Below are 27298 nucleotides of genomic sequence, written 5' to 3'. Positions count from 1 at the left end.
TAAAATGATGGCAGGAACAGAGTGGCATTCTAGCGACTTCCTCCCACTGATATTGTTACAAGAACTACACCTGGAGTCGACTGACAAAGTTCTCTATCTACCCAAACTTTCTCACTATAATTCATTTTTCAAAGTGGTGGTGAGAGGCAGGCCTGCCAGCACCAACAAGGCAAACTTCCTCTGTCAGACTGATGCTCAGTACTGCTACTATGCTTTAGGAGGTGTGACTGTAGCTAGAGCATGTTCAGACCTTTCATTGATCTATATTTTTATTAGGGCTGGTTGAGAACAAGCAACGTGAATAAAAGAGGGTTCTACTTTGAGGACAAACTTAGTGTCTTACTTAACTTACAATGTAAAGTTTGTTGGCTGCCGTGTAATATAACATTGATTTTTCTTGGTTTGAAGGAAAAATGTGAAAATAAGATACGTGTGTGAATTTTATACAAATGAAATTTTTACATGTATACACAGGAACTGCCACTTTTAATACATAAGAATGCTCCCCTGTAAGCAGCTGCCTTAAAAACAGACAAACATTTGAATTGTATATTCTTGTTTGGAGGAAATGTAAAACATTGTTTCACAAACCTTGCATCCTTAGTGTACTCCAACATTACGGAATGAAGGTCACCACAAGAAGTAGCTTCACAACCCACCACAATCTAAAACAAGCAAACAATCGATATGTGTCAGGCTAGATTAAATAATACCTCTCATTAATTAGAAATCCCATCTCTGTTCATTATGACTCTGAAAAGTAATCAAGAAGTATTCAGAGAAGCTTTTACAGAGCAGCCTGCCAGGACACCAAGAACACATTCTTTTGAGCTTTGTTAAAGTCATGCCATTTTGCAAGGAGACGAGAATTAAGGTTAAAAATATACTATTTCTATTTACTTAATTAGTATAACATATTAATCATAAATTTGGGGAAGATAAATTGGTCAAAAGGAAAGCAGTATTTGGAGAATTAAAGGAAAGAAACAAAGTATCATTGGTTCAAAACATTTTCATTGATATCCTATCTTCATTGATGCTACCATTAAATTTTTATTTGTAATTAAAAACAGTAATTTTTAATTACTTAAATTTATTCCTAGTCTTTTTCCATTTCCATGTGAATAAAAGCATTCCATATTATGTGCAATTAAATGCTTGAATCATCAATAATGCATAAATGCTAGAAAAATTTGGTGATTCAAATTTAAGTTCTAATCATCTACTCAATAAGTCCTATTTCAGTGCTGATAGTAGGGAAGGTTAATGCTAAAAACTTTAGACTATACGCTTATTCATAAAACAACCCTGGTTTCAGAGATAGAATACAAAGTCTATTCCAACAGTAGAAATGGAAACCAGAACCCATACAAATAAAATGCTGTGGTGCTTCACAGGAAGGAGAGATTGAATCTTATTAAGTAGGTTAGAAAATAGTTCATCAGAAGTGGGAGATCTAAATTATTCCAAATACAAAAAGAAAAGATAATTGTGTGATGTGATAGAGGTGCTAATTGTCACTATTGTGGCGATCATATTCCAATATATAAATGTATCAAATCAACATGGTGTATACCCTAAATTTACACAATGCTATATGTCAAATATATTTCAATTAAAAAAATAGAAAAGAATTCATCAGGTAGAGTGTATGTGAACTGTCCCTGAAGAATGGGGAGAGTCTGAGAGGTAGAGACAGGAGAAAGATATTTGGGTGGGAAAGCACTGTGGCATGTCTGGAGTGCAGCGTGTGGTGTGTTTTGGTCTAAGTGTAGAGTATGCGGAATATTGGTGGAGGAGGTTGGAAAGACTGGTTGAGTTTGACAGACCATGAGTTGCAGTCAAAGGTGTTTGATCTTAATTTGGTAGGCAGTGGGGCGTCATTAAGGGTTAATGAACAGGGGAATGATGGGCTCAAAGCTGTGCTTTGTAAGGATCAATCTGACTGTGCTGTTGAAGACAGGTGGGAGTGGAGAGAGATTAGAAAGGAAAGGACTACTCAATGGCCTACTCATTTAATTAGGGCCAGAATAAAGGTGGTAATAGTGCAAACAGAGGAGATGGGATGGGTGCCAGGAACACTGGGAGTTAGAATTTAAAGGATGTAGTAACTGATTAGATGTGAAAAGTGAAAAGTCAAAGACTAAATTAAAATTTAGAGCCAGTGAATAGGTGACAGGCAGTGCTATCAAGAGAAATAGGAAAATCAGAAAGAGAAGTGGGCATGGGGCAGGAAGATATGAAGTTCACCGTTAGACATGTTGAGTTGAGGTGCCAGTAAGGCAGAGGTGTAGAAATGTACACAGGCTATTAAAAGTACTGAATTGGCTGCTGATGGGCCAGTCAAGGTTGGATATGCAGATTTGGGAGTTGCTCTTAAAGGTGTGATATTTGAAGCCAGAGGATGAATGAAGTTTCCAAAGGTGAGAATGTCTGTGAAGAGAGAAGAAAGCCAGGGAGAAGTACTAAGAAATGCTGATATTTACCAGGTTGAGGGAAGAAGAGGAACCAAAAAGGAGACAGACGTGGATATCAAGAAGGTAAGAGGAGAAGCAGCAGCCAATAGCAAAGAGAATTTCACGAGCTGGAGAAGACAAGGAAAAGAGTGCCAAATAGTACAAAGAAAAGGAAAAATGAGGAATGGGTGAAAGCTGAAAGCTGTTATGGATATGGTGTTTAGAAAGTCTAGGGTGACTTTATTTTTTAAACTTTTAATTTTATATTGGAGTGTAGCCGATTAACAATGTTGTGACAGTTTCAGGCACACAGCAAAGCACCTCAGCCACACATACACAGGTAACCATTCTATGGTGACTGTAAAAATGCAGATTTAGGGACACTTTAATCATGAAATTTCTGGGGACAAGCTTTTTTTTTTTTATGAAACAAATTGACTTGGCTAGAGAAAATTTCAGTCTCTTCAGTTCTGGGTTGATAGAAGAAGCAAAAGAGGAGGTCCCAACCAACTTAATCAAAAAATGCTCTGATGTGAGCCTGGTAGAGGGAAAGCCTTAAGGGACGTGGCTTGGAATTAGGGGTGGTATAACACTGGACATGACCTTGAGCATCCTTCATGTCACTAAGTTAAAGACAGTCCTGAGGGAGTGGTAGCATTTGGGGGGCTTGCCTCACCACCCTACAGTCTCTGAAGGAGAGTTTAATACAGAGCTGAGGAAACCAGAAAATTTGTTTGTTTGTTTTTTCAACATATCTCCAGGAATTTTTCATCTTGCAACACTGAAACCCTGTACATAATAAGTCCTGATTTTCCCCTTCTCCCAGCTGTGAATACATTTTTATTATACTGATAAGGATTCTTACTATTAATTGTGATTATAGCACATCTTTTTAAAAAAGGGTATTAGAACTGATCTGTCTCTTTAAAATGATCTAGTAATAAACTGCATTTCTGTAATGCCCCTTTTTAGTGTGTTCTTCAGTAAGAAAGACATTAATTGATATTGCTTTATCTTTCTCTCTAATTGTCTATTAATTACCTCCTATGCCTTCCCTTCCATTCTTCTATATGAATAAAATATGCAATTTTAAGAAGTGAGAGTCCTTTTCAAATCTTTGAGGATTTGGGAAGTTCCAATTGGGCTAATGTACAGGTTCGTTTTTGGAAGTCAGAGACAAAAGAAAAATGGAAAGACATAATGAAAAAGGATAGATAAAGAAACAAAGTGGGCCTTCCCTGGTGGCGCAGTGGTTGAGAGTCCGCCTGCCGATGCAGGGGACACGGGTTTGTGCCCTGGTCCGGGAAGATCCCACATGCCTCGGAGCGGCTGGGCCCGTGAGCCATGGCCACTGAGCCTGCGCGTCAGGAGCCTGTGCTTCTTAGCGGGAGAGGCCACAACAGTGAGAGGCCCGCGTATGGCAAAAAAAAAAAAAAAAAAAAAAGAAAGCAAAGTGGCTTGATGTATGAAATAGGCATAAAGAGAAAGTGGTAGAGAAATGGAGGAGAGAGACTGACAGAAAGGGGGGACAGAGACAAAGAAACTAATAGGCAGATGTGCCTATTTGAGCTTTTTATTTCCAAGTTTGGAAAAGTGAACTCAAGATTACATATCTGAGATACAATACAGTTACATTTCTTGCCATGTCCCAATATACTTAGATTTTAACCTGTGTTCAAATAATCCTACAAGATAAAGGTCTTTGTGAAAGATAACTTCTTTTATTGATAAAGTCTCTTTTAATGAATGAAATCAATCATTTCCTTGGAGTTGTTCAAATAAGTATTCTCTCTATACCCCCTCCCTGAAATGTAATGCAGACTCTGGAAGAGCCGCTTCCCCTTACTTTAAACTGCATCATGTATCCTGGCTGTATGATGAGTTCTCTGGAGGAGAGAGCATTGTGAGTCTTGTCCTTCTTTTTATTTGGCCAGTAGAGGTGGAAGGATGGATTGCCACAGAATCCTGCTGTCCTCACTGCATTAGGGTAAAAACTCCAGTTTTCTTCATGGGAAGTGCCTTCTGTTAAGGTAAATTGGAAGCAATATGGCATGTTATTCTCTTGAATTAATTGGTTTAGTGTTGAACTACCTGAATGTCTATGCTCTAGCTCTTTGCTTACTCTTTAAGATTGACTTTTATTTTATTTAATTGGTATAATATACAAATCCAAGATGAGAAATCACATCTAGAAAAGATTATTAAATGCTAGGACAATGATTACTCAACTTTTAAAATGTAATTGCTAGACCGGTAACTTTCACCACTGCAAAATTTTTCCTGGTATACTTTCAAACCAATACAATGTGTATCTCTGCACAGAAATTCCTAAAGAAACAGAAATTATTTTGGGCTACTGAAATTTCAAATTATACTTAGAGCGAGACATTTTGTCTTTAATGAGATTTATTAAAGTCTTAGTTGACATTTCAACATAAATTCTTAGTTGACATTTCAACAAGCAGCCAACCTTGAAGATGTATAAATTATTGGGCAAAATAATAGCTAACATTCGTTGATCAGTAAATATGTGCTAGGAACTCATCTAAAGGCTTTTCATATAGTAACTCATGTAAAGACATAATCAGACAAAAGACTCACAGGAAAGATTGTTCAATGTCTTGTTTCTTACCATCATCAAAAGTGTCGACCAGTTGACTGGGATTGATTTCTGCTCCACCAATCAAAATGTTGTCTAGTGCCCACTGAGCACGCTCTACCCCGGAGACCACAAGTCCATTGCTGATCACAAAAGGCTGCCACCAGCGAAGTCGAGTTGTGTTGGTGAGGGCATCCTCGGGGAGAAGGATGTAGTCGTGTCTGACAGAAATGTATTTCTGATAATCCATCTCATGGAGCAAAGTCCAAGTAATTCCTATAAAGCAAATACACCAAAAAAGTAACATATCTGGAAAAAACACCACAAACCACCAGTATACTGCAGTTACCGTAAATTTCCCAAAGAAATCTTCAGCCAGATAATGAGAACTGATTTCACTGACTTTAATATAAGTGTTCCCCACTTATACATATTGCTTCAAAATGAGGCTGATGACATAAGGGGAAGAAGGGTATTTAGAAATACTTGGCCACAAATCGAAACACTTAAGTAAAAATTATATACTTTCTGCTTCTAAAATTTTGTTCTCGATTCCTATATGCATTATTTCTCATAAATAATGAGAAACACCCATGTTTTGCATGTTTCTGGACAAGAACTCCTAGTATTTTTAAATATAGCTATTATAATTCTATGTAATTTGTGATTTGTTGGACGAATATGAAGCTTCTGTCATCAACTGATAAGAGAGTAGGTGGAACGTTTACGTTACTTAAGAAAACACTTTTTGAATACCCTAAAATACTTCGGGGTCATCTATTTATCTGCCAGTTATTAAGAATGATACCTATCTGCTAAAGCTGATTTTCTAAAGACCTCATGGTACTACTGGCCTGGTTTCAGCTACTTCAAAATAATGAAACAGAATCTTGTTAAAAGTGTGACAGACTCACGAATTGACTATCTTTTTTCACAACTAATGACGTTTTCTTGTAGCTCTTCTATAGCATTTATTACATGCTTGTTCACACAAAAGCTTTTTAAAACACTTTAAAATGTTTTTAAAATTATCTTTTACTTGGAAGACCAAGCAAAAATTTATTTCTTAATTGTATCATTTATAATCAAGCTTCAGCTAAGCATCGTGATTATTTTCTTTATTCATAAAGTTTGGAGTTTATTTTTTTAATGTGATTTCTCTCTTGTCCCTTTTTGGGTAGATTTTGTATAACACAGAAGTCACACATATATAGAACGTGTAATGCAACTAAGGTCTGTAGCTTTCTCTTTGTGGCTTTCACTATTTGCACTGCCAGGTCAGCAAAGCTTTGCAGGGACTCTGCTGAGGGGCACTGGATGGAATGTGGCAATCTGCTCCAGGGCGTGGCTTTCACCCCCAAAACGTGCCTCCATTGGTAGAGTAGTCCAACAGCACGCCTTCCTTCCGGCAGATGGGCCGATGGCAGGAGGTCATGTTATTCTCACTACCGATGCGCCCCCAGTATTGCAGGAATCTGAACGCAAGCACATATTATCCGTCAGAACAGTTAATTAGAACAAATCGTCTACTCAAGTCCTGGATAACAGCTTCTTCCACACGCGTTCTGGTTCGGGGGCCAACTTACTAAGTTGTGACAAAAATAACAAAAAATTGACTTACTTTGCCCCTCTGAGATCTAAATCTTGGGTAATAGCTTGTCTCACTGTGGATCCCCCAAAATAGAGTGCAGTGTCCTCTGCAAGAATCCCACACTCAGTACAAGTACTTCCACCTTCCAAGGACATCCATAAATCAGGCTTGATTTCTTCACTGTCAAAGCGTTCCTTCAGGAAAGTCTGGAAAAAATTAAGTGGCATGTATTTAAAAATAACAATTTTAAAGAATAATTATGTAATAGTTAAGACAATACAGAATTACATCTTGGACTTGAAAAGAATTAGAGCTGATTTCAAATGCTTTTCCAAAAGATATTAAAAGAAACCCAACAGGATACATCCATAGTATTCTTTTCCATCATATATTGAAGATCATTTAAACTGCTTAAATAATGTTTAATAATTGGAATTTAAAATCTAGAATCTTAAAATAAAACAATTGTAAAGTTGAGTATAGTAATACTCCTACTGGTAAAACGTTACTTAAGCATGTACTCTCAAAATATACTTATTTATTTATATATTATATAAAAATACTTTTGTACTTTATTTTGTTTCTATGAAACATGAACAAAAATTGAAAATTTAAAGGAGTAAGATAAAATAAAACAGTTTTAGCACTTTCCCCCCAATATTCCCTGATTATCTTGTTCTCCCTGGTAGTACGCGCCCCCGACCTTGGAGATTGATTTAGGAATCCAGAACCCTTAAACCTAATACATATTTTTAAAGTTTCCATACAAAGGACTTATTGACTGGGGGCCCCAAAGAATGTGGTAATAAATTATTAGTCTCACTCTTTTATTTAAATTTTTTTATTTTTGCGGTACGTGGGTCTCTCACTGTTGTGGCCTCTCCCGTTGCGGAGCACAGGCTCCGGACGCGCAGGCTCCGGACGCGCAGGCTCAGTGGCCATGGCTCACGGGCCCAGCTGCTCCGCGGCAGGTGGGATCTTCCCGGACCGGGACACGAACCCGTGTCCCCTGCATCGGCAGGCGGACTCTCAACCACTGCGCCACCAGGGAAGCCCCTAGTCTCACTCTTAAGTTGGTTCTTGATGCATGGTCCGCAATGAGAGTACATGCTTCCTTCAGGGGCTTTAACGTTACCTTCAGAGTGTGAGTCAAGTAGCAGTTTGGCCCAGAGTATCCCGGATCACAGATGCACTGTTCCTTTAAGCAGTCCCCATGGCCTCTGCAGTTGTCCAAGCATTCAGGGCCCAGGTAGAAATTGTCAATTGCCCACTGAGTATCTGAGTGCTTCTGATAGAACCTAAACCTTACAGGACTATTGGCAACACAAGAGCAAAGGAGTGAAGAACAAAAGTTAACTTTACTCAGGTCCATTTTCCTGCGAGTATATTCAGTAGTCAAGAGAAAAAACATTTAAATCATTCTGACAAGATGAAATGGGTTAATAAAAGATGTCTTCAGAGTACCACTATCTTTCTAGAAATGCAAGTTTAAAGCCAGTTCAATTTACATTTTAAAATACGTGAGTAAACTTGTAAAAAAAACCCCACCAAAACCACAGTGGAATCTCTATTTCAAGCAAAAGGAACATTTAAAAATGCAAATCCGTAACTATCATAAATCAGGTGGCTTATGAACTGGAGTCCAGTGGCTGTGACACAATTTCGATTCATTAATCGTATTCCTGAAATTGTACAGAAGGTGAATCAATCCTTTGACAGAGCCTTGTCAGCATACACACGGCCCTCAGGTGGTTGGGAAACAGCAACTTCTGAATTCCTCAAAGATAATGAATATTCTCAGAGTAACTGTGCTAATTAGAAGACAATTTTGAAAGGGTTATATATTAAAGGAAAATTTCCCTGAGATTTCAATTTCATCATTGCTCTTCTCTTCTTCTGGGGAAAATACAAGCCTCATAATTAACCTTATATTAAAATATGCCACCCTATTTTGGTGGAAAGAGTTCACAGTGCATGAGGGAACATTCTGGGACGATATGAATGTTCTGTATCTTGTTTCATGTGGTGGTTACGTGGGTTATACAATGGGAAGAACTCACTGTGAGGAACAATTAAAATGTGTTCATTTTACTGAATGTAAATTATACCTCATTATAAAAAACAGAGTAGAGACTTCCGGGAAGATGGCGGAAGAGTAAGACGCGGAGATCACCTTCCTCCCCACAGATACACCAGAAATACATCTACGTGTGGAACAACTCCTACGGAGCACCTACTGAACGCTGGCAGAAGACCTCAGACCTCCCAAAAGGCAAGGAACCCCCCACGTACCTGGTTAGGGCAAAAGAAAAAACTAAACAGAGACAAAAGGATAGGGACGGGTCCTGCACCAGCGGGAGGGAGCCGTGAAGGAAGAAAAGTGTCCACACACTAGGAAGCCCCTTCGCGGGCGGAGACTGCGGGAGGCGGAGGGGGGGAGCTTGGGAGCCGCGGAGGAGAGCACAGCAACAGGGGTGCGGAGGGCAAAGCAGACAGATTCCAGCGCAGAGGATCGGGCCGACCGGAACTCACCAGCCGAGAGGCTTGTCTGCTCGCCCGCCGGGGCGGGCGGGACTGGGAGCTGAGGCTCCGGCTTTTGTCGGAGCGCCGGGAGAGGACTGAGGTTGGCGGCGTGAACACAGCCTGCAGGGCGTTAGTGCACCGCGGCTAGCCGGGAGAGAGTCCGGGGAAAAGTCTGGACCTGCCGAAGAGGCAAGAGACTTTTACGTCCCTCTTTGTTTCCTGGTGCGCGAGGAGAGGGGATTAAGAACGCTGCTTGAGAGAGCTCCAGGGACGGGCGCGAGCCGCGGCTGAGAGTGCGGAGCCCAGAGACAGACATGAGACGCTAAGGCCGCTGCTGCCACCACCAGGAGGCCTGTGTGCGAACACAGGTCACTAGCCACACGCCCTTCCGGGGAGCCTGTGCAGCCCGCCACTGCCAGGGTCCCGGGATCCAGGAACAACTCCCCCGGGAGAACGCACGGCGCGCCTCAGGCTGCAACGTCACGCCGGCCTCTGCCGCCGCAGGCCCGCCCCACATTCCGTGACCCTCCCTACCCCCCGGCCTGAGTAAGCCAGAGCCTCTGAATCAGCGGCTCCTTTAACCCCGTCCTGTCTGAGCAAAGAACAGACGCCCTCCGGCGACCTACACGCACAGGCGGGGCCAAATCCAAAGCTGAGCCCCTGGGAACTGTGAGAACAAAGAAGAGAAAGGGAAATCTCTCCCAGCAGCCTCAGAAGCAGCGGATTAAAGCTCCACAATCAACTTGATGTACCCTGCATCTGTGGAATACCTGAATAGACAATGAATCATCCCAAATTAAGGAGCCCTGTGGATGAAAGGCTCTTGGTGCTGCAGCCAGGAGTCAGTGCTGTGCCTCTGAGGTGGGAGAGCCAACTTCAGGACACTGGTCCACAAGAGGCCTCCCAGCTGCACATAATATCAAACAGCAAAAATCTCCGAGAGATCTCCATCTCAACGCCAGCACCCAGCTTCACTCAACGACCAGCAAGCTACAGTGCTGGACATCCTATGCCAAACAACTAGCAAGTCAGGAACACAACCCCACCCATTAGCAGAGAGGCTGCCCAAAATCATAATAAGTCTACAGACACCCCAAAACACACCACCAGACGTGGACCTGCCCACCAGAAAAACAAGATCCATCCTCATCCACCAGAACACAGGCACTAGTACCCTCCACCAGGAAGCCTACACAACCCACTGAACCAACCTTAGCCACTGGGGACAGACACAAAAAACAACAGGAACTACGAACCTTCAGCCTGCAAAAAAGGAGACCCCAAACACAGTAAGATAAGCAAAATGAAAAGACAGAAAAACACACAGCAGATGAAGGAGCAAGATAAAAACCCACCAGACCTAACAAATGAAGAGGAAATAGGCAGTCTACCTGAAAAAGAATTCAGAATAATGATAGTAAGGTTGATCCAAAATCTTGGAGATAGAATGGACAATAGAATGGACAAAATGCAAGAATCAGTTAACAAGGACCTAGAAGAAATAAAGATGAAACAAGCAATGATGAACAACACAATAAATGAAATTAAAAGTACTCTAGATGGGATCAATAGCAGGATAACTGAGGCAGAAGAACGGATAAGTGACCTGGAAGATAAAATAGTGGAAATAACTACTGCAGAGCAGAATAAAGAAAAAAGAATGAAAAGAACTGAGGACAGTCTCAGAGACCTCTGGGACAACATTAAACGTACCAACATTCGAATTATAGGGGTTCCAGAAGAAGAAGAGAAAAAGAAAGGGACTGAGAAAATATTTGAAGAGATTATAGTTGAAAACTTCCCTAATATGGGAAAGGAAATAGTTAATCAAGTCCAGGAAGCACAGAGAGTGCCATACAGGATAAATCCAAGGAGAAATACGCCAAGACACATATTAATCAAACTGTCAAAAATTAAATACAAAGAAAACATATTAAAAGCAGCAAGGGAAAAACAACAAATAACACACAAGGGAATCCCCATAAGGTTAACAGCTGATTTTTCAGCAGAAACTCTGCAAGCCAGAAGGGAATGGCAGGACATATTGAAAGTGTTGAAGGAGAAAAACCTGCAACCAAGATTACTCTACCCAGCAAGGATCTCATTCAGATTTGATGGAGAAATTAAAACCTTTAGAGACAAGCAAAAGCTGAGAGAGTTCAGCACCACCAAACCAGCTCTACAACAACTGCTAAAGGAACTTCTCTAGGCAAGAAACACAAAAGAAGGAAAAGACCTACAATAACAAACCCAAAACAATTAAGAAAATGGGAATGGGAACACACATATCGATAATTACCTTAAATGTAAATGGACTAAATGCTCCCACCAAAAGACACAGATTGGCTGAATGGATACAAAAACAAGACCCATATATTTGCTGTCTACAAGAGACCCACTTCAGACCTAGAGACACATACAGACTGAAAGTAAGGGGATGGAAAAAGGTATTTCATGCAAATGGAAACCAAAAGAAAGCTGGAGTAGCAATTCTCATATCAGACAAAATAGACTTTAAAACAAAGACTATTAGAAGAGACAAAGAAGGACACTACATAATGATCAAGGGATCGATCCAAAAGGAAGATATAACAATTGTAAATATTTATGCACCCAACATAGGTGCACCTCAATACATAAGGCAAATACTGACAACCATAAAAGGGGAAATCGACAGTAACACATTCATAGTAGGGGACTTTAACACCCCACTTTCACCAATGGACAGATCATCCAAAATGAAAATAAATAAGGAAACACAAGCTTTAAATGATACATTAAACAAGATGGACTTAATTGATATTTATAGGACATTCCATCCAAAAACAACAGAATACACATTTTTCTCAAGTGCTCATGGAACATTCTCCAGGATAGATCATATCTTGGGTCACAAATCAAGCCTTGGTAAATTTAAGAAAATTGAAATTGTATCAAGTATCTTTTCTGACCACAACGCTATGAGACTAGATATCAATTACAGGAGAAGATCTGTAAAAAATACAAACACGTGGAGGCTAAACAATACACTACTTAATAACGAAGTGATCACTGAAGAAATCAAAGGGGAAATCAAAAAATACCTAGAAACAAATGACAATGGAGACACGACGACTCAAAATCTATGGGATGCAGCAAAAGCAGTTCTAAGAGGGAAGTTTATAGCAATACAATCTTACCTTAAGAAACAGGAAACATCTCGAATAAACAACCTAACCTTGCACCTAAAGCAATTAGAGAAAGAAGAACAAAAAAACCCCAAAGTTAGCAGGAGGAAAGAAATCATAAAAATCAGATCAGAAATAAATGAAAAAGAAATGAAGGAAACGATAGCAAAGATCAATAAAACTAAAAGCTGGTTCTTTGAAAGGATAAACAAAATTGATAAACCATTAGCCAGACTCATCAAGAAAAAAAGGGAGAAGACTCAAATCAATAGAATTAGAAATGAAAAAGGAGAAGTAACGACTGACACTGCATTAATACAAAAGATCATGAGCGATTACTACAAGCAACTCTATGCCAATAAAACGGACAACCTGGAAGAAATGGACAAATTCTTAGAAAGGCACAACCTGCCAAGACTGAATCAGGAAGAAATAGAAAATATGAACAGACCAATCACAAGCACTGAAATTGAAACTGTGATTAAAAATCTTCCAACAAGCAAAAGCCCAGGACCAGATGGCTTCACAGGCGAATTCTATCAAACATTTAGAGAAGAGCTGTCACCTATCCTTCTCAGACTCTTCCAAAATATAGCAGAGGGAGGAACACTCCCCAACTCATTCTACGAGGCCACCATCACCCTGATACCAAAACCAGACAAGGATGTCACAAAGAAAGAAAACTACAGGCCAATATCACTGATGAACATAGATGCAAAGATCCTCAACAAAATACTAGCAAACAGAATCCAACAGCACATTAAAAGGATCATACACCATGATCAAGTGGGGTTTATTCCAGAAATGCAAGGATTCTTCAATATACGCAAATCAATCAACGTGATACACCATATTAACAAATTGAAGGAGAAAAACCATATGATCATCTCAATAGATGCAGAGAAAGCTTTTGACAAAATTCAACACCCATTTATGATAAAAACCCTGCAGAAAGTAGGCATAGAGGGAACTTTCCTCAACATAATAAAGGCCATATATGACAAACCCACAGCCAACATCATCGTCAATGGTGAAAAACTGAAAGCATTTCCACTAAGATCAGGAACAAGACAAGGTTGCCCACTCTCACCACTCTTATTCAACATAGTTTTGGAAGTTTTAGCCACAGCAATCAGAGAAGAAAAGGAAATAAAAGGAATCCAAATCGGAAAAGAAGAAGTAAAGCTGTCACTGTTTGCAGATGACATGATACTATACGTAGAGAATCCTAAAGATGCTACCAGAAAACTACTAGAGCTAATCAATGAATTTGGTAAAGTAGCAGGATACAAAATTAATGCACAGAAATCTCTGGCATTCCTATACACTAAGGATGAAAAATCTGAAAGTGAAATCAAGAAAACACTCCCATTTACCATTGCAACAAAAAGAATAAAATACCTAGGAATAAACCTACCTAAGGAGACAAAAGACCTGTATGCAGAAAATTATAAGACACTGATGAAAGAAATTAAAGATGATACAAATAGATGGAGAGATATACCATGTTCTTGGATTGGAAGAATCAACATTGTGAAAATGACTCTACTACCCAAAGTAATCTACAGATTCAATGCAATCCCTATGAAACTACCACTGGCATTTTTCACAGAACTAGAACAAAAAATTTCACAATTTGTATGGAAACACAAAAGACCCCGAATAGCCAAAGCAATCTTGAGAACGAAAAATGGAGCTGGAGGAATCAGGCTTCCTGACTTCAGACTATACTACAAAGCTACAGTAATCAAGACAGTATGGTAGTGGCACAAAAACAGAAATATAGATCAATGGAACAGGATAGAAAGCCCAGAGATAAACCCACACACATATGGTCACCTTATCTTTGACAAAGGAGGCAGAAATGTACAGTGGAGAAAGGACAGCCTATTCAATAAGTGGTGCTGGGAAAACTGGACAGCTACATGTAAAAGTATGAGATTAGATCACTCCCTAACACCATACACAAAAATAAGCTCAAAATGGATTAAAGACCTAAATGTAAGGCCAGAAACTATCAAACTCTTAGAGGAAAACATAGGCAGAACACTCTATGACATAAATCACAGCAAGGTCCTTTTTGACCCACCTCCTAGAGAAATGGAAATAAAAACAAAAGTAAACAAATGGGACCTAATGAAACTTCAAAGCTTTTGCACAGCAAAGGAAACCATAAAGAAGACCAAAAGACAACCCTCAGAATGGGAGAAAATATTTGCAAATGAAGCAACTGACAAAGGATTAATCTCCAAAATTTATAAGCAGCTCATGCAGCTTAATAACAAAAGAACAAACAACCCAATCCAAAAATGGGCAGAAGACCTAAATAGACATTTCTCCAAAGAAGATATACAGAGTGCCAACAAACACATGAAAGAATGCTCAACATCACTAATCATTAGAGAAATGCAAATCAAAACTACAATGAGATATCATCTCACACCAGTCAGAATGGCCATCATCAAAAAATCTAGAAACAATAAATGCTGGAGAGGGTGTGGAGAAAAGGGAACCCTCTTACACTGTTGGTGGGAATGTAAATTGATACAGCCACTGTGCAGAACAGTATGGAGGTTCCTTAAAAAGGTACAAATAGAACTACCATATGACCCAGCAATCCCACTACTGGGCATATACCCTGAGAAAACCATAATTCAAAAAGAGTCATGTACCAAAATGTTCATTGCAGCTCTATTTACAATAGCCCAGAGATGGAAACAACCTAAGTGTCCATCATCGGATGAATGGATAAAGAAGATGTGGCACATATATACAATGGAATATTACTCAGCCATAAAAAGAGATGAAATTGAGCTATTTGTAATGAGGTGGATAGACCTAGAGTCTGTCATACAGAGTGAAGTAAGTCAGAAAGAGAGAGACAAATACCGTATGCTAACACATATATATGGAATTTAAGAAAAAAAAATGTCATGAAAAACCTAGGGGTGAAACAGGAATAAAGACACAGACTTACTAGAGAATGGACTTGAGGCTATGGGGAGGGGGAAGGGTAAACGGTGACAAAGCGATAAAGAGGCATGGACATATATACACTACCAAACGTAAGGTAGATAGCTAGTGGGAAGCAGCTGCATAGCACAGGGAGATCAGCTCGGTGCTTTGTGACCGCCTGGAGGGGTGGGATAGAGAGGGTGGGAGGGAGGGAGACGCACGCGGGAAGAGATATGGGAACATATGTATATATATAACTGATTCATTTTGTTGTGAAGCTGAAACTGACATACCATTGTAAAGCAATTATACTCCAATAAAGATGTTTAAAAAAAAAAAAAAAAACAGAGTAAAGACAGGAAGGGGAAACGAGGAAATGAGGTTGTGGTGGGTCCCCAGCTTCCCTTTCAGCACAGATGAGTCATATGAGATAATCACTGTAATATAAGGCCCCTCACTATTGACGGAGTCAGGAACGGGCATTCTTGAACTAATTTGTACCAACGGGATGCAAGGAGGCACTTGCTCCAGCTCTGTTAGAAAGAAAAGCGACTCTCTCTCTCTCTCCCCCATTGGACACAGGTAAGGATACACTGTGCTCCAGCTTTCTGGAAGTCATCTATGTTCATGAGGAGAACCAGCCTGAAGACTGAGTGTGACATCCGTGTGTGGACAGTGGAGCGAAGAGTAAGAGTAAGAAATAACAATGTCCTTGAAGACACTGTTGAGCTTGTCAATCAACCAATCCTAGAGTCCACTTATCTTTGGGTTTTTTTTCATTATAGATATAATACATTTCATCTTCAATTGAGCCAAATTTAATCTGAATTTGAATGGAGTTTTCTGTTACCTGCAGCTGAAAGTATCCTGATTGTTTTCTAGCATGTTAATTGACTAAGCCCTTTAGATTTGTAGCAGAAAACTGTGAGTGGTCATGTAATAAATGATCTCTAAGGGACTTTTTTTTTTTTTTTTTGGCCATGTGTATTCAAAGGATCTATATGTTCTGGTCCTATATCCTAACTCTGTTTTACAAGAAGGATCTTCATTTAGCCAGAAACTGTGATTCATACGGTAGAAGTATACCTGTCATCTTCATTAATGTATCTTTCCCCCTAATCTTATAGTTGAAGGGAAATTTTTAAAAAACATATATTTATTTATTTATTTGGCTGCACCGGGTCTTAGTTGCAGCATGTGGCATCTTTGGAAATTTTTTGTAATTGCCTAAATTAACTTATCCACATACTTTTCAAAAAACAGTTTAATCATCTTGGCTCACTACTGCTCCAGGCTAATTACTTTTCACTGCAGGTGCAGAACATAATGCTTTGATAAGAAAAAAATGAAACCTACCTACAAACTGCATTTGTACAAATAGCATGAAGAGTTAGGATCTGCACAAATAGCATGATGAGCTAGGTTTTGTTCTTGGCTCTATCATGGATTGACAAGGCAGTAATGTGGAAAGCGTAGGATGTACAGTGGACCACAATTTACAAGGTGCATAAGGTAGCATACGTGTTTTCAACTGGCTCCAAGGCCATCACTATTGCTCTGTCCCCATTTTCAGACACTGAGGTATGGACAACGGAAGGGCCTGTCAAGGCCTATCTTGACAAGTCTGAGGATTACAATTTGAGGTCTCCTTAAATTAGCTCATCATGGAGGTCACCAGTTAGAGAACCCTTAGAGTTAGGGAGGAAGAGAGCATTTCATCCACAATTACACAATACTTTCAGGCTGACCACAGTGTCCCTAAACCTATGTCTAGTGCTTGGAACTAGGCTTTATTTTAATTTTCTACTTACTTTCCAACTAAACTTTCAGGAAGTGGGTAGGTGATCCTTTTCCATCCTTTTGTTGGAAAGAATACAGATGGCTGAGAAACACTTCCAGAGCATTTTGGGTCTGCAGGTAAGCACTGAGGGACCAGGTAACTCCAGCTCACACCAAAGTCAGTAGAGTACTGCACGTGAATTTGATTCTGGGTGACTTTTTCAGATACTTTACATCCAACAGAGATCTAACAAACGGAAATGCAAGATTATTGAGGTATTAAAACCATATTACATGTTTCTGCTCTAAAGACTTGGTAGCAAGAAAGTTGCCGATCACTGACAGACAACCACATCTGTCCTGTATTTTCAGGTTCATTATTTGCTCTGCTGATAGACGGCGGAGTTGACATGGTTGTCCAAGGTGACAGATTATAGAAAGTGCCACATATATCGTGCAGGGAGTTTGGAGAGAAGCTGAAATCTGCGCTCCTGCCGTGGCTGGCTGATTGCCTTGGTAGGCCTGGGCCTCCTCTTACAGATTGTTGTTTGTTGTGCTAATGGGCTGGCACTTCTGTTTGGCAGAATGCTCGACCAAGAAGGATTACTAACAGCTTTACCAAGTTTACTGTTTTGTTATACAATTTATGACTCTCAATAAATCACTTTTAACTACAAGTAAGATGCAATGAAGTAATTACAGAAGGTACTTTCGACCCTAACCCTTTGTTGATGGAGATAGTCATAATGCAACATTTGTTGCTAATACAGTGGGATTGAGGTAGACAGAATAAATTGATTGAAAGAAAATCTTGGCCAAAATTGATGTTGGCATTAATGCTAATCATGCCTTTGTTTTCTATAATTTTCTTTCTCCAGAAACACTGAAATGCTTTTGTAAAGAAAGTAGGTATATTAAAAAAAGTAGGTATAACCGCAATAGCTTTAATCTTCTCTTAAAGGAAGAAAATTGCCTAAATCATATAATGATTTAGACTCAGGGAATTGAAATCAGTATCCTACATTTTTTTTTCCTACATTTTATTTATCAATATTTTGCTCTATCAGTATTTAATCCCAGACAGAAACACATTTACTCTTATGTAAGTTTCATCTTGAAATAGTTCAAAAATAAAATACTTTTAATCATTAAGTTATATATAGTTGGGATGTATTGATATATTATCTTAATATTAAATTTCATTTTTCAAAGTATGTATTAAGTCAATAAAGTATTGTATGATCGTTGTCTCCACAATTTTTTTCATTTTTATATTGCTGGTGTATGGCTATTTATGTAATTGAGGTCATCACATTTTCACCTTGAATTGCATGATCCAGCCTTCAGTGGGGGTCAGGTCATGGGTCACTGCATACACTTCTCTTCCATCGTGACTACCACAAATCATGACACCATCAGGGGAGTCACAGAATCTTTCTACTGTACAATCATCATGGAATAGCCAGTGCTCATTTACTTAAAAAGAGAAGAACAAAAATTTTATGACAGATTTATGACAAAAATACTTTGAAACAAATTTTCACTTTAGGCAACATCTAGAATTATGTTAAGTAGAAATCTCTCTTCTTACATACCATCCACAGACAAAACACTAATGTAAGCACATCGTTTTAGGAACATGGATACTGAGAGATTGAGATATATCAAGTACCAATACTAGCTAAGTCTACATTTAGAAAGAAAGAGTGTATTGTATGTGTTACAGATGAAAAGCAAAGGAAAATGTATACCCATTTCTTTTTTCTGACAGGTGTTTAACTTTTTAGACAGAATCTAAAGGAGGAAGATTTTTAGTAACATGATAGAGGAAGATTTTTAGTAATATGATAGCCAAGTGAGTTAGCTATTTCTACTCAAATTTTGGTAGTACCTTCTGGGCAATTAAAGAAATTGTAATAGTAAAACTCATAGAACCAGAGAGTAGAATAGTGGAAGGGGGAAATGGGGACTTGTCAGTCAAAGGGCACAAAGTTTCAGTAATGCAAGGCTGAATAAGTTCAGGAGATCTACTGTACAACATGGTGCCTACAGTTAACAATTCTGCATTTCATACTTAAAAATTTGCTAAGAGAGATCTTAATGTTAAGTGCTCTTACTAGAACAGAAAAATCAATATTAAAAAAGAGGGGGGGGCAGGAGGAAACTTTTGGAGGTGATTGATAAATTATGGCCTTTATTGTGGTGACGGTTTCATGGGTGAACACTTATCTCCAAAACTCATCAAATTGTATACATTAAATATCTAAAGCTTTTTGTACATCAATTACACTTCAATAAAGTGATTTTTTAAAAAAAGCTTCTAGGAGTCTAAGGAAAATTTAAGCAGCAAGGTTATGATCTGATCAGTGTAGAATAATCCTATTGTCCCTCTCTCTCAAACACACACACACACACACACACACACACGTGTGTGCGTGAGCACACATTCGTGTCTGTCACAATTCCCTTTCCCTTTCGGAAGAGCTGGTTTGTTTGTTTTTTTAATAAATTTATTTATTTAATTAATTTATTTTTGGCTGTGTTGGGTCTTCGCTGCTGGGCGCGGGCTTTCTCTAGTTGCGGCGAGCGGGGGCTACTCTCCGTTGCGGTGCACGGGCCTCTCATTGCAGTGGCTTCCCCTGCCGCAGAGCACAGGCTCTAGGCACGCGGGCTGCAGCAGTTGTGGCACACGGGCTCAGCAGCCGTGGTACACAGGCTTAGTTGCTCCGCGGCATGTGGGGTCCTCCCGGACCAGGGCATGAACCCGTGTCCCCTGCATTGGCAGGCAGATTCCCAACCACTGCACCACCAAGGAAGCCCAGAAGAGGTGTTTGAACATAATGATTTTACCCAGAAAGGTTAGAAATGAAACATATCTGTAAATCTCATCTAATTCATGATACACTTTGATTTCATAGGTCCAACGTTTCTCTGCAGTTTCCTGGTTAGCTCCAGCATTCACAGTGAAGACGAATGGGTGCAACTGGAGGCTTGGGTTACTGTGCAAATCACAGAGTTGGCTGGCCTCAGAAGAGTCAGAGAAGAGACCAAACAATTTAATTGGAATTGAGCCTTCACTAGTGTTGTGTCTTTTTGATTTTGTCTGAGCATAACATATGTCTGTAGAACAAGCAGTTTATCTCCAGGACTCAAATGGCTACCACAATGCCATTATCTCTTAAGTTTTCATTCCATGGGATTTGGAGCTACATTTAGTCCTATAGCACAGATACAGGATTCAAGAATCAAAAGGCACAGAAATTTGAATTCCAATAAGAATACCCTGAGTTTATTCTGGGGTACATATTTTGTTTTATGCTAGAACTCTGCAATCTTGATGAAAAAGGGCTTACATTAATCAGCTAACACCAATTTCTTCCACAATACAATAAACTACTTGTATAAGTAGATATTACACTTTCTAGGAGCACCGTCTTTGCAAGACAAGCAGGAGCTTAATTGTACATCAAGAATTAGTCTAAAGTAAAAATCACTATTTTAGGTACTTGAAAAATACGTATTTGCTTTTATTCGTACAGAAGTTGTACTAAAATTATTCTCTGATCATAAACTCACTTATGTAAACCATTACATAGGGAAAAATAAATGAGTACTTTAGCAAAGTTCTGAATCAGATCTATGTAAGTCTTCTCAATAACCTTCTTGAAAGAGTAAGACTACTTGGAAGTGGTGAAGAACATTTTAAGCTTTTTCTATTTAAAAGGGTGATTTTTATTAAATATCTGCAGTTATACCACTGTGCCATGTGAAATACTAATAAATAAATTAATAAGAATAATTAATCTAAATATTCAATGCTTAAATGATAAAAATTATAACAGAATATTATACAGCTATTAAAATTATATTTTCAAAGATACTTAAGGACAAGAGGAAATGGTAAGGATTTAATTCTAAATGAAAAAAGCAGGCTACAAATATGTATAATTTAAGATTATAATTTTGTTAAAAATACGATTATAGGGCTTCCCTGGTGGCGCAGTGGTTGAGAGTCCGCCTGCCGATGCAGGGGACATGGGTTCGTGCCCTGGTCCAGGAGGATCCCACATGCTGCGGAGCCGCTGAGCCTGCACGTCTGGAGCCTGTGCTCCGCAACAGGAGAGGCCACAACAGTGAGAGGCCCACGTACAGCAAAAAAAATACGATTATACAGAGGCATAGAAAAAAAGACTCTAAGAAAAATATCAAAATATTGATGATGGTTATCTTCTGGGTGATTTTCATTTTCATCTTCATGATTTTCTGTATTTTCTTAATTTCATACTTTGAACATGTGTTGCTTTTAAAATAAAACACTAATAATAATTAAGTATTTTAAGTTATTAAAATTCCTCACATTTCAACTGTCTTCAGCATAGATTCCATTCCTCCAGAAGGTTCTTATCAGTCTTATTATTGTAAAATACAACCAGATTGTCCTTTCTATGCAAGAGGCTACTGCAGAGTTGGACATGGCACAGTCCCACTGTCTGATGAATCTATAGTGGTACAGTATATCTGTTCGATAGCACTTGCAGTGTTGATACGATATGTGTAATTAAACATCACTACTTCACCTGAAGATACCATGTTTTATGTAGTATAACCAAGTATGTGGCATGACAAAGCCATATCCTTAATATACGACACCACTTAAAAAAAGGTGACCAGAATAGTGTCGCAAAATGAAAAGAAGTCGTTAAAAATAAGAACAGCATGGAGAGATCCTTGACAGTTCACTGGGGCACGGTGATACTCCTATCAGGAATGAAGAATAACAAGCATGACCTTGGACACTTCTGAAAACATGAAATACCATCACAAACGCGTCTGACGTGCAGCAAAACAAAACACTTGTCCTTGGAGAATAAAAAAATGTCCAAAAAATGTTGGCTTTCTAACCAAAATAAAAAACAAGAAACGTAGAAATGAAAATTTTTAAAAAGAAAATTACCCTGTTAATAAAATTATTGAATGCTATTAAAACAAACTTGCTGGCTTGACCGAAAGAAAAGATTTAGTTACAATGTAAACCAGGAAGGTTGAGAGAAGCAAAAGGGTGACACCCTTTTCACTGTTTCTGTACCACTTGAGAATCTGTAAAAGGTTCCACATTCCACTTTTTGGAAAAGACCCAAATGGATTTTCATTTAGCATCAGTGAAAAATTTACCTGCAGTTTTGTCCTCCATAAACATGTCGAAAGCAATTCTTCCCACAGGGCCAGCATCCGAGGGTGAACGCTCGTGCTGGGGCACTGGGGCGCTGCTGAAGGTGTCCAGCATGACGGTCCTCTGGTCCGCAGACCCTGAGATGAGGACGTTGTCAATGGCCCAGTCGTTCTGGTCCAGGCCGTCATGTCTCGGCTGCCACCAGCGAAAACGAGTAGCAATCTCTTTAGCGTCAGAGGGGAGAAGGATATTCACGAATCTGAAGAAAATGATGGTTGGGGTGGCGGGGGGAAAGTCTTGTCAAATATCTCATGCGAGGAAGGGATGTGCAACCAGAGATAAGATATTACATGTCACATGGAGGATGAGGAGAGGACGTTAGCTAAAATCGTTTTTAAAAACCACGATAAATTTTCTTAATTTTACAAAGTCTCACAAATCACTAAATTGGGGAAACAGAATGTGAACAAATTCAAGCATCCTGGAACTACCCCCTTGCTCTAACTGTCCCTGGGCAGGACTGAGAGGGACCCTACAGTTTTCTGCTTGTCTAGAGACCCTCCAGATCGGTAGGCATAGGGTATATGCACTTTGGTAGACATAAACCGATACTGACTTTTTTTCTGCCACTCAGGGGCTGGTTTCATCTGTTTCCTTCCCCTGCCACCTTGATTTTATTCCACTCCCATGTGTACCAGAAATTTGCTTGGAATTTGGACACTAGATTGTGGCAGGACATTTGGGTTCTCAGCCTGAGAGTACCAGGATATATGTAATTACTTCATCAGTTGCCTGGTTTGACATCGACTTTATGCTTTATTGAAAACATTATACTTAGAAATGCTGAGTGAGAACCATGGGCTAACAAGCCCAGCAGGCTGCCCCTGACTCAATCACCAAAGACAGACATGGAAACACATGGCTCCACCCTCCAACATGAATCTTAACCAGCTACAAATAAGGTTGGAAATACCCCTTAATCACAATGATGCATTTAAACCTCAGGAAGATATCAAACCCCTTTGAAATGATATTCACAACTCATAAAGTCTGTTGGGGAAAATAATTCCCTGAGGTTTACTCTCTCCTAAAGTCTCATCTTTTTATCCATGCTGATCTACCTCCCTTTACATTCCAGGGCTGCCTCTGCGTGTTAGCACTGCAGTTCATCCTGGGAAGACCCCTTAAGCAGAGGGCTTCAATATGACCCCTGGGTTTTCGTCTTTCACATGGAAGAGGTTTTGTTATTTTAGTTTTGCCTACATACTATCTCCTTGTTGATTTTATGTTCCCTTCTTCTTCTCTCTTTGATGTCTTCCTTGAAGTATAATGACCAGAAGAGTAGGAAGTATTCCAGATGAGGGGCAATCAAAATCCATTCAAGGCCAGGATGTTATTAGTTGGATTTCCAGTACTTGGATTTTAAATACTTTTTAAAAAATATTTATTTATTAATTTTATTCATTTGGCTGCTTTGGGTCATAGTCACGGCATGCAGGATCTTCAGTTGTGGCATGTGGACTCTTAGTTGTGGCATATGGGATCTAGTTCCCTGACCAGGGATCAAATCTGGGGCCCCTGCATTGGGAGTGCAGAGTCTTAGCCACTGGACCACCAGCGAAGTCCCTTAAATACTTTTTTTGATTATGTCCATCACTTTGTGCACCCTTTGGGCCATGATAACTCAGTGGATCTTGGTCTTAGGGAAGGGAAGTGTAGACTGTGAATCCCAGACCCTCAGCTGTGTAGTAACTGGCAGTTTGGAGACCATGGGTCTTTAGGTAAATAATCTTTTCCAAAGTTAATTTCCTCATGCATCTCAGTTTTGAAGCTCACCTCTGCCCCTCCCTTCCCTCTTTTTTTGTATGCTCACCTTGTAAGATCTTTCTATAATTTTTCTCCTTTGAATGGGCATGTTTAATTAACATTTTAAAAAGTATTAAATAACATCAGAAATCTATCCGTTCCTTGAGGGACACACAATCACACTTCTTTATCCAGAGCAACAATCTTTTATCTTCATTTCTCTATCCTGATAAATCCTTGACCACATTTTAAAATCCTTTGGAGTGGAAATTTATCCAAGGCTGCTGAAAAGTGTAAATAAATTATGACCACTGTTCCAGCCTTGGTGAATTTGTTTCTCCTTCAGAGAACTAAAGTGGATTAGACAGTTAGCTTTTACCCTACAGAAACATAACTTCCTTCTCCCTGTATATTATGCTGTTAAAGTGTTCAGGAACTCATATGTGAGAGTCATTATAACTTTCTCCATAAACAGTTTACTTGCCTTGCCTACTATCTCCTACTAATAGGTGAGCACATTTTTTTGCACTATTACACTGTGTACCACTTAGTTTCTATCTGGAATCCTTTATTGGTGTCCAACTTTAATGCAAGTGCAGTATTTAAAACTTCTGCTTATGGCAGAGATGGCTGGCATTTCCTCAATTGCCATATTCCCCATTCTCCCTTCATATTAGGAGCCTATCTTTTTAGCGAGGCGAATAATCACCCAGAATAAAGACACCATGCCCAGACTGCCTTGCATCTGGGTGTGTCTCTGTGACTAAGTTCTGGCTATTAGAATGTGAAAGGAAGTGTGGACAACTGTTAGGAAGTGTCCTTAAAGAGAGACAGCACACTGCTCTTGCCCCATCCTCCTGCCTGCAGGCTGGAATGTGGGTCCTCTCAGACCAAAGCGTTGAGTGTGGCAGAAGTACCAGTTAGAAGGAACCTGGGTCTCTGGTCCTGGTGGAGCCGCTGTAGCAGCTCTGGGTTACTTCCTTCTGGATCTAACTTACATACGAGAGGAAAAAACACCTTTTAAGTTATTTTAGGTTTTCTGTAATTCACAGTTGAACATATTCTTGACCGATAGGTTGAATTTAAATTATCATTTACAAGATTCTTGATTGTTTTTATTTTACATAATTTTTAGCTTGTACCTGGTTTGCCATGCACTGAGATTATCTATGTTTCTCCTTTTATTTATTCTGTTTCTTGACTGGGCTGCAATCACTCCTCCCCTCCCCTCCTTTCTCCTCCCCTCCCCTCTGCTCTGCTCTCCTCCAACCTTCTCTCCTTCTCTCTTTCTCTCCTATATCACCTTCCTCTTCCCTATTCTCCTCCTACTTTAATAAATATGCTCTTTTCCTTTTTAACAACCTTTGGACTTTTCTAATCAGCCACAATTGTTTTTTGCCCTTCAAGAGTATATTCTTAAAAATGACCCATACATTGTGTTTCTTCAGGGTTTTTCAATAAGGAATTTAAAAATAGACTCTAGGCTTCTTAAGGATATTTACATTTTGTGTTTATTTTCTAGCCCCCAATTCTCTAAAATGGAGTGAACACTATATAAACAAACAAATAAATTACTTTTCTGTTTCCACTTTCCCAAAATGCTGTTGAAATTAATTATCATATATTCATTAATTTATATGAGTTTTTACAGTGGATCTATTCATTACTGGCATTGTGATTGTGTATTTTATCTTATTTACGGATTCACAAACTATTTTTTTTTGAAATAAAAACCCCAAACCAGCTGCTTATCTAGCTCAGAAACCTTGTCTTCGTGTTGGTCTCAGAGGCATCCTCTACTGGTGAGTGTGGTCCAGGTCCCCTGTGGTCCCTGTGATGGATTGCTGGCAGGCCTTACTAAGCATCTTCGCTCAACATACTAGTTATAAGAGATAAAATAGAATACAAACCCAGGTTTACTGTACTGGTCATAGAAGATTTCCATTAGCAGGTTCCAGGTAATGCCTCCATTGACAGAATATTCCAAGAGAACACCTTGGTTACGGTTGTTTGGTGTGATCAGGCATCCATACATGAAGTAAAATTGGATAAACTCAGAATTAGTGAGGTTTAGATCCACTGTGACCAACAGCCGACTGCAACCCTAAGGAAAAGAAGCAGAATGCAACAACACGGTGATAAGGAATCGTCATTACAGGTTCTAGGTATTCTCTGGCTTCCATCTTTTCTTTTGCAATACAAGTCACACAGTATTGCAATAATGATTTTCTTATCTCTCCTATTATACTAACTCCTAGTATGGCCTTTAGCATACAGTAGGTACACAGCAAATATATGCTGAACTTTGAAATTTCAGTATTAGAATTTACTTACAAAGGGCAATGTATTCTAAAGAGATTCTCTTCTATTTTCTTCTAAGCAATACGAGAGCTGAAATTAAAATAACTATTCTATATTTTTATTAAATTATTTCTAGCTATTTATAGGTATCTTTTAGATTTTTAAAAAGGTATCAGCTATTAACAAAATAGTATACTGAGATGACTATTTTAATATGCAATTTAAAAATGATGTCCAAAAATGTAATACAACTTAATTATAATTAGCAATATTAGTTGTAAGCTTTTTAAACTTTTATAGTTGATTTTAATGTTTTCTATATTAATTCATTAACATAGTCATTTTTTAGTTGAACCTATGAAGAAAACTAGGCCTCTCAGAGTTCCATCTAAGCTAGGAGGAGTACTGTGAACACTGCATTCTTTTTTTTTTTTAACATCTTTATTGGAGTATAAATGCTTTACAATGGTGTGTTAGTTTCTGCTTTATAACAAAGTGAATCAGTTATACATATACATATGTTCCCATATCTCTTCCCTCTTGCATCTCCCTCCCTCCCTCCCTCCCTATCCCACCCCTCTAGGTGGTCACTAAGCACCGAGCTGATCTCCCTGTGCTATGTGGCTGCTTCCCACTAGCTAGCTATTTTACATTTGGTAGTGTATATATGTCCCTGCTACTCTCTCACTTCGTCCCAGCTTACCCTTCCCCCTCCCCGTATCCTCAAGTCCATTCTCTAGTAGGTCTGTGTCTTTATTCCTGTCTTGCCCCTACGTTCTTCATGACCTTTTTTTTTTGTCTTAGATTCCATATATATGTGTTAGCATACGGTATTTGTTTTTCTCTTTCTGACTTACTTCACTCTGTATGACAGACTCTAGGTCCATCCACCTTACTACAAATAACTCAATTTTGTTTCTTTTTATGGCTGAGTAATATTCCATTGTATAT

General features: G+C 39.1%; 1 protein-coding gene across 4 annotated transcripts in view; it reads right to left on the bottom strand.

Moving 5' to 3' along the window:
• Positions 1–27298, bottom strand: part of RELN (reelin) — a 521022-nt gene that overhangs the window by 17025 nt on the left and 476699 nt on the right. For all 4 annotated transcript variants that reach the window (XM_067745999.1, XM_067746000.1, XM_067746001.1 and 1 more), the window contains exons 49-58: positions 25957–26150; positions 22243–22499; positions 18392–18546; positions 17103–17317; positions 7782–7959; positions 6677–6852; positions 6424–6530; positions 5089–5331; positions 4303–4478; positions 592–665 (exon numbers count right to left, since the gene is read on the bottom strand). In XM_067745999.1, coding sequence (XP_067602100.1) covers positions 592–665; positions 4303–4478; positions 5089–5331; positions 6424–6530; positions 6677–6852; positions 7782–7959; positions 17103–17317; positions 18392–18546; positions 22243–22499; positions 25957–26150 — 1775 coding nt within the window. The remainder of the gene's footprint in view (positions 1–591; positions 666–4302; positions 4479–5088; positions 5332–6423; positions 6531–6676; positions 6853–7781; positions 7960–17102; positions 17318–18391; positions 18547–22242; positions 22500–25956; positions 26151–27298) is intronic.

The sequence above is a fragment of the Pseudorca crassidens genome, chromosome 8 (genome assembly GCF_039906515.1).
Source record: "Pseudorca crassidens isolate mPseCra1 chromosome 8, mPseCra1.hap1, whole genome shotgun sequence".
NCBI lineage: Eukaryota > Metazoa > Chordata > Mammalia > Artiodactyla > Delphinidae > Pseudorca > Pseudorca crassidens.
The sequence above is the reverse complement of the archived record's forward strand: the minus strand, read 5'-3'. Positions and strand labels throughout refer to the sequence as shown.